General features: G+C 38.4%; 1 protein-coding gene across 1 annotated transcript; it reads right to left on the bottom strand.

Annotated features, from left to right (window-relative positions):
- Window positions 1–994: 994 nt before the first annotated feature.
- Window positions 995–4528, bottom strand: LOC104585734 (large ribosomal subunit protein uL2-like). The gene is made up of 2 exons (XM_010242704.3): window positions 3962–4528; window positions 995–1564 (listed from the first exon to the last, which is right to left on the bottom strand). The coding sequence occupies exons 1-2, from the start codon at window positions 4399–4401 to the stop codon at window positions 1219–1221; spliced, it is 786 nt and encodes a 261-aa protein (XP_010241006.1). The 5' UTR covers window positions 4402–4528; the 3' UTR covers window positions 995–1218.
- Window positions 4529–8362: the final 3834 nt, after the last annotated feature.

Genomic DNA, 8362 nt, shown 5'->3' with positions numbered 1-8362 from the left:
TAAATCGATGTAAACTTCCCCATCGATTGAACTTGTGAAGTTTACACCAAAAACAAACGCAGCCTAAAAAAGGTTTGTACTTCACCAAAAACAAACACAGCCTAAAAAAGGTTTATACTTTATATAAATATAAATATTAATTGTTAAATTATAAAGCATAAAAGAAAATTTTTCTACCCGAGAGAGAGAATTTAATTGGTCTCAGATATTAATTGTATCGAAGGGGTCAAATATGCATCCGACCTGGTAATTATTGCAACCAAACCTGACTTCTAAAGTTCCATCTAATGATTCTAATCAACTTGTTTTCTCACTATTTACCGTCAAACAGTTATAAATTGGCAGTAGAACAAACCATACAAAAAATAAAAAATAAAAAAAAACCTTCTGAAAAATGAAGGATCAACCAATAAATAACACTCGACTCGCCTCCTCAGGATAGTATTTAACCATAAGAGAAAAATGTGGTCCGCACTACCATAAAATGTTATGATGCTGATGATGATAACGATGGAGCATAATCTTAGTTGGAAGTTGAAACGCAAGCCGATACTCAAATAAGTGCACAGTTGCACACAACATTGTTTCTGTAAGAAACAAAATTTGTCCCAGAATCAAGTTTTTCATCCAAGGGTGCCACCATTTATTTCAGTAAAAGGCAAAGGAACTGCATTAAAGGCTTACAGCACAATGAGAGATAATAATTAGAGCAATCACGCAAAGAAAAACACTAATAAGACGTAAGAGACAGAATGATAGACGAAACAGTCAAACAGAAAAAGGAACCGATTAATATTTTCAGCTACTCCCACACTAGCTAGTAGCTGCAACCTACAAGATTATTTGATGATTCTATTCACGAGCTTGAAAATGATTCGCATTCCTCGGATATTCCAGGATCTTGGATACATCTTTTAACAATAACGATTTTGTCGAGAAATTGTTGTTTGCCTCATCATATTGATGATATAACGCCAAAGTGATACACAGACAATTAATAAAATTTGCCATGGACTAGTAGAAAACAAGCAAAGAAAAAACAACACTGGCGGAGTGCAGAAATAATGAAAGCTGATTGAGTACATCTCACTCCTAAACTGAAAACAAAACTTCAGTATGTCTCCCCTTTGATTACACTGTTCCAAGAAAATTAGAAAACAAGGATATTTGAAAGACAAACGATAATAAGGTGAAAAGGAAACCAAACATAAAACTCCCTTATGCACTTTTTTCCGCTTTCGCAGCAGTTGCAGCAGCTTGTCCTCGCAAACGACCAGTCCTCCTGGCAGCGATGAGACCAACCTTCTGTCCAGGAGGGGCATCACGCCGAACAGTACTTGCATGACCAATGTGTTGGTGGTTACCACCACCATGGGGATGCTCTACAGGGTTCATAGCAACACCACGAACCTTAGGCCAGCAGTTCCTCTTGACCCTATACTTGTGATAGGCGTTGCCTGCCTTGAGAAGTGGTTTCTCAGTTCTGCCTCCACCAGCAACCTGGCCAATCATTGCTCTGCACCCACTTGGTACAATCTTCTTGGATCCAGAGGGTAGCTTGATCCTGACAATAGCACAAGGTAATCAGGTTAAAGTTAAACAACTACCTCTACCAAACAATGAAGCTAAAGCTACCAACGTCCAGAAGCAAAAAAGAGGTCATTGTAATAGAGAAACAGGGAACACGGATATTATTTCAGATGGATGAATACTTTCTGCAAGAAAGCCAAAGAGGCACCTAAAATGTATTTTTATCTGGTTCTCTGTTTAGATCTCTTCAGTAGCATGCACATCGCATGGACATCTGGTTCTCTGTTTAGCCTCTCACTAAGGCTATGTTTGGTTTGAAGGAAAATGTAGGGAAAGGTAGGGAAACCATTACAAACCTTGTATTGGTTTCCCCGACGTTTCCCTTTCCCCATCTTTTCCTTCAAACCAAACATAGCCTAAGGAACCCCTAGCTTTAACCTTGGTCGTTTTAAAGACAGGCTTTTGGTTCCCTCTTCTTCATATTTTTTTATTTTGTAAGAAACAGTAAATTCCATTGATTAACTTAAGTACAACTGTCACCACTGAATGAATGGTGGAGAACCCTCAAGAAAGATTCTTACAAAACAACACAGAACAAAGCCACCCTATTTACTCCCTGTTTTGCTAAAGCATCGGCATTACCATTATCTCATCTTCTAGTTCACCTGACCTAAACCCCAAGCCCCCGAGTTAAAATCATAATTTCCTTTAAGTACTGCCTGAAAGTCTAAGAGTCCAAGCTTCTCTTTTGCAGCCAGCCAATTACCAGCTTGGAATCACCTTCCACTTCCAACTGTTTCAATCCTCATTGTTTAGCTAATCTGAAACCTTGGAGTAAAGCCAACATTACTGCCCTTAGAGAATCTCCTACCCCAATCGGGCCCAAGAAAATGGGCCAGCACTCTTCCTCATCTCTAAAAACACCCCCGATTCCAGACAGACCTGGGATACCAGCAGATCTCTTCCTCATAAATTTGCATCCTTTTTTCCATTCAAAATTCAGAACATGAGGATTACAATACTAACCAACCTTTCCCCCACCACTGAAATTAAGAGTGCAACTTGAGTAGACTCACGTTGAATGAGCATTTGTTAAAATTTGAGAAGGTTAAGGCCAGATGCAGTGTAATTTCTTCAAACCAGGTACCTGACATGAAGATCACCAGAGCAATACACTGCTAAACCTAATCATTCACAGTTCAGAAGTTTAACCACATATTTCAAAGAGAAATCCATAATTTAACAGAGGATATGGCATTGAACAGAATAAAATCACAGAACGGGATTCATGTAGACAACCAAATATGAAGGACAAGGCCTAGTTGAGTTGAGATGCCTTAAATGTAAACTCCTTAGTGTAACTGTTAACAGCAGCACTCCTAGTCCAATTTGATCTCTTCTTCATAGTATTCAAAGGTCTAGGAGGTTTTGAAGAAACATGTAATGAGGCTTCATCAGAAAAGGACCTCTGGTCAGACCTAACATACCCCGCAGCTTTCTCTTCTCAGCCACCAATCATATTTTCTCTATATTGTTATCCAGAGATTAAACCATCTCTACAAGATTTTCTGGTTTGTCATAGATGTGTTTTCTTGTATTCCAAATAATAAACTAATTAATGCAGATATGATTGTCAAGATCAAGAAAAACGTATCATTCTCAAACCCAGAAAATCCTTCCTTTTCCTAAACCATGAAACTACAGATGGTTGACCCAAGAAACAATCCAGCAGGCTACACATACTAGATCCATCACTGAACAGATGAAACAATGTATTGTGACAGACATCTTTTAATGGCCAAGAATCGCAGCAATTCCAATAGAAGTTAGAGAACACATTCTTAGGCACGACAGTCAAATAACATCTAGTTTCTCATATCCCGAATGCCAAAACACATGTCAGTGCCAAACGGGCAATGCAGAGATCAGATAAGCATCTTGCAGCGATAAAATTACAAGGTAAAAAGTTAATAGATTGCCTCCCATCCACAAAGGATATGCTACAAAAACTCATAAGAACATAAAACATGCAAACCATCTAACGACTGCTCAGAAACTAGAAGTTGTTATATACCAGCTTAGATAATAAGCTGTCATGGAAAGCATTCCTGTTACATCCAACATAATGTATGCAACTACAAGAAATGTTGGTTAAGCTGCATTCACTACAGATCCATTACGCGTGCAGCTAAAAAGGAGAAGAAAAAAAACAGATTTTTTATAATTAAAAATCCTGATTTATTTCGAAGCTATAGTCTATAGCGTACAAAGTAAGTCAATAAGCAATAAAAGGAAGATTAATCCTACATAAATGACAAAAAAAAACGATTCCTAAAAGAAATGAATAAATGAAACGGTACAGAAACAATGAGAAGAAAATTAAGAAAAAAACATCAAAATCAACCCAAATTTAGTTAAAGTATATACATACCTGGTAGTACCATTATCCGGGTTATGGCTGATAACAATCGCGTAATCTCCAGAAGATCTAGCGAAGACCCCACGGTCACCGACGTGGTGCTCGACGTTGCAAACAACAGCTCCCTCAGGGACTGATCGGAGTGGAAGAACGTTACCCACCATGAGATTAGCCTTCTTACCACAGTAGACGAACTGACCGGTATACATGCCCTCCGCAGCGACGAAAAGCTCCTTCTGATGCTTGTAGCGGAAAGGATGGCGGAAGGTTACCCGAGCGAGTGGTGCACCACGACCTGGGTCGTGCACGATCTCGGTGACGACACCCTTGAGGTATCCATTGCGCTCACCGAAGTCAAGGCTTCTGAATCTGGCCGGTCCCTTACGGTGGTGGGTGTGGGACTTGAATACTGATCCAGCACCCTTACGCTGCGCTCTGATCACACGACCCATCTCCTAGGGTTAGGGTTTTGCAGCGGCGGAGAAAGATGAAGAAGCTTCAACACTAACAGTTCGTTTTATATCGAAGTCCCAACCCTAATCTTACAACTCAACTATCCATTGACATTGAGTAAGGGTGATCATGGGCCGGGCTGGGCCAGGTTTGAGGGCTATATACTATTATCCGAAATTGTCCCTTACGTTTTTACCAATTCTGTTAAGCTCATTCTCAACTCTTTTTTAGTGGTTAGATACATTTTTTTATCAAAAGCTTACCACGTGTTAAGACGATTTCAATTTATTAAAAAAAAAAGAATAAAATGGTTAAAAGTATGGAATAAACTTGGGAACATTTTAGAGAAAAACAAAATTTACTAAAAAACTGATGCAGTATCGGAAAATGCCAATAAGTCCCAAGACACATAAGAAGTTTGGATAACATTATTAATCCAACAAAGTAATCAATTGCCGAGTTAGTATCAGCACGAAACTTCAACCTTAGTTCGAAATTATCAACTTAGCACGAGCACAAAACTCGTATCTTAGTTTGAAATTACCAAATTAGTACCAGTGCATAACTTCTATCTTAGTTCAAATTTACCAAGCTAGTATTAGCGCATGACTTCTATTCTAGTTCAAAATTACCAAGTTAGTATTAGATCGTGATTTCCAAATTTTTGTTCAATTAGGATTTTCTTTTTGAAGAGTTTTAATAGGATTCTATAATGTAGTGTTTTTATAGATTATGAAATTTTCTTATAGGAGCCATAAGGGTGTAAGTCTATATAAAGAGTAGCTAGGGGAAGGGTCAGACAATTTTATGTTGATTTTCTCTTAAGTATTCAGTGAATAGTTGTTCTTCCTGTTTATTTCAGCTTTTGTTTTTTTCTTTGAAACTTTTCTAAGCCAGAAAGTTGGTATCAGAGTTCAAGTTTGATCATTCTTTGGATTGTGGTTTTCAAGAAGAAACAAGTGGCTCACATTATGGAGCAGAAACTCAACAATAAAACACAAGAAGAGATGGCAGAGCTAAGAAGACAGGTCGAGACATTTGCTCAGGAGTTGAAATTGTTGTGTTCCTGTTCGGAAATAGGGGACAGTGACTTCGATGCAAGTATCTCCATGTGTTTCTTTTCATCATCAAGGCAAGCAACCAGGTCAGTTGTAATTGCGGGTAGTGACAAGAGACGGTGGGAAGCGGGTCTCAAGGTTGAAATTGCGAAATTCCAAGGAGGTATAACTCTCGAAGAATTCATGGATTGACTCTTTGTGGTAGAAGAAGTCTTGGAATTCAAGGAAGTTCTGAAAAATATGATAGTGTCCTTAATATTTAGAGGGTGAGCAGTAGCATTGTGGCATCAATTGAAGATTATGTGACAGAAAAGAGGTAAGGAAAAGATTAAGACATGAGAGAAACTCAAGGCAAAGATGATGTCAAAATTTCTACCCCCTAATTATATCCATTTACTTTATCAAGAATTACAAAAAGGCAAAGAAATGATATAGAAGATGAACATACAAAGAAGTTTCATTTATTAGTAGCCTAGAATAAATTAGCTAAAACTGAAGATCAATTGGTGGCTAAGTATATAGGTGGGCAACATGCTCTGATCATAAAAAGATAAAGCAACCAACCTAACCAATTGGGATGAACCCAGACTAATATGGCCAAACCACCCCCATGTAGTTATCCCAACCTGCCTCTAAATTCAACCACCTAGTCGTAGTCCAGTTGGCTGAACCAAAACCAAGGTTGTGGACCTGATCAAAACCAGGTGGGTCTACCTGGACTAAAGTGCTTTAAGTGTGGTAAACTAAGCCATAAATTGTTAAATGCTCAAGGGTGGTAAAAGAAAAAAGGTGATCTTTGTAGAAGACGAGAGTGAAACCCAATTGAAAGCATTTGACTATTCAATTGAAAGTATTTGACTATTCAACCTCACCTATGTTTGACACTTATAATGAAGAAACCTTAGAGGGAGAAATGGTGTATGGGGATATGGGAGAGGCCTTGGTGATGCAACGATCATTTATAACTCCTAAGGATGAATCATCAGATTAGCTAAGGAATAATATCTTCCACACCACGTGTACTATGGGTGGGAATGTAGCAAGCCTTGTAATTAATAGTGGGAGTTGTGAGAATATTATAACAGAAGTAGCCATCCGCAACATGAACCTAAAATCTCAACAACACCCTCACCCTACAAGCTTGTATGGCTAAAAAAAAAAGAATAAGACTCCAGTCACACAACGGTGTTTAGTGAGCTTTTCTATTGGCAATAATTATAGTGATCATGTATGGTGTGATATTGTATACACAGATGCTTTCCATTTGCTACTTGGGCACTCATGGTAATTTGACTGCCATGTAGTCCATGACGGGTGAAAGAACACATACTCTTTTGAGTTTAAAGGAAAAAGACTGATCTTATGTCCTTCACAAGATAATATCCTAAACCGAAACCCAAAGAGGGTTTTAGCCTCTTTGCCATGACTGAATTCACAAATGCCTTAAAAGAGACAGGTGTTGTATATGCTTTAATTGACAAGGGGCTTGAGCTGAAAGGTATGAGGTTCTAGAAGATGTGAGATCTTTACTTAATGAATTTAGTGATGTGTTTCCTGAGGACTTACCTATAGGATTACCACCATTAAGGAATATCCAACATTACATAGATTTAACACCGGGTGCTAGTCTCCCTAGCAAGGCCCATTATATAATGAGTCCTACTAAATATGATGAGTTACAAAAGCAAGTAAATGAATTGATTGCTAAGGAGTTCATATGAGATAGCATGAATCCATGTGTAGTTCCCGTTTTGTTAGTGCCAAAGAAGGATGGCACTTGGAAGATGTGTGTTGATAGTCATACAATTATTAAGATAACCATCAAATACCAGTTTCCAATTCCACGCTTGGACAACATATTAGATCAGCTTTCTGAGGCTAAGGTATTTACTAAGTTGGATTTGAAATCGGATCACCATCAAATTAGAATTCATCCTGGTGATGAGTGGAAGACAATGTTCAAAATGCGGGGTGGTTTGTATGGATGGCTAGTGATGCCATTCGGTTTATCTAATGCACCAAGCACATTCATGAGGGTCATGAACCAAGTTCTCAAGCCTTTTATTGGTCAGTGTGTTGTATACTTTGATGATATTATCCACTGATATGAACTCTCATATAGACCATTAATATGAAGAAGTACATCATTGCCACAGATTGGGCCTTATTCCTAGGGTATGCCATCTTAAGGGAAGGAGTTTTTGTAAACTTAGAGAAGGTTTGTGCCATTATTGAATGGCCCATCCCCAAGACACTTATTGAAGCATGAATTTTCCATGGTCTTGCAAGCTTTTATGGGCAATCTATTAACAACTTTAACACTGATATGGCACCATACACATATTGTATGAAGACTAATACCAATTTTGTGTTCACCACTGAAGCAGAAAGGGCCTTCATTGAGATTAAGGCACGATTGACATCTGCACCTGTGCTAGTTCTTCCCAACTTTGAGCAACCCTTTGAGATTGATTGTTATGCCTCTAAGGTTAGAATCAGTGTTGTTCTCAGCCAAGGTGGTCGGCCCATAGCCTACTACAATGAGAAATTAAATGGATCACACCTCAACTATTCATCTTATGATGTAGAATTTTATGTCGTGGTGCAAGAACTCCAATGTTGGTGACATTATCTCATCTATAAAGAGTTCATCTTATAATCAGATCATGAAGCACTTAAGCATATTAGGGGCCAACATAAGTTGAATGCAAGACATGCTAAATGGGCAACATACCTCCAAGAATATTCGTTTGTGATAAAATACAAATCGAGTGTACACAATCAAATTGGAGATGCGCTCGACCGAAAGAGAGCCATGATATCCATGTTTCGAGCATATAGGTATCGGGGTTTGATACTTTCTGTGAATTATTTTTCACTGACCCTTATTTTGTTGGTATCA

This window comes from Nelumbo nucifera, chromosome 1, assembly GCF_055504915.1.
Source record: "Nelumbo nucifera cultivar China Antique chromosome 1, China Antique-T2T, whole genome shotgun sequence".
Lineage (NCBI taxonomy): Eukaryota > Viridiplantae > Streptophyta > Magnoliopsida > Proteales > Nelumbonaceae > Nelumbo > Nelumbo nucifera.
The sequence above is the reverse complement of the archived record's forward strand: the minus strand, read 5'-3'. Positions and strand labels throughout refer to the sequence as shown.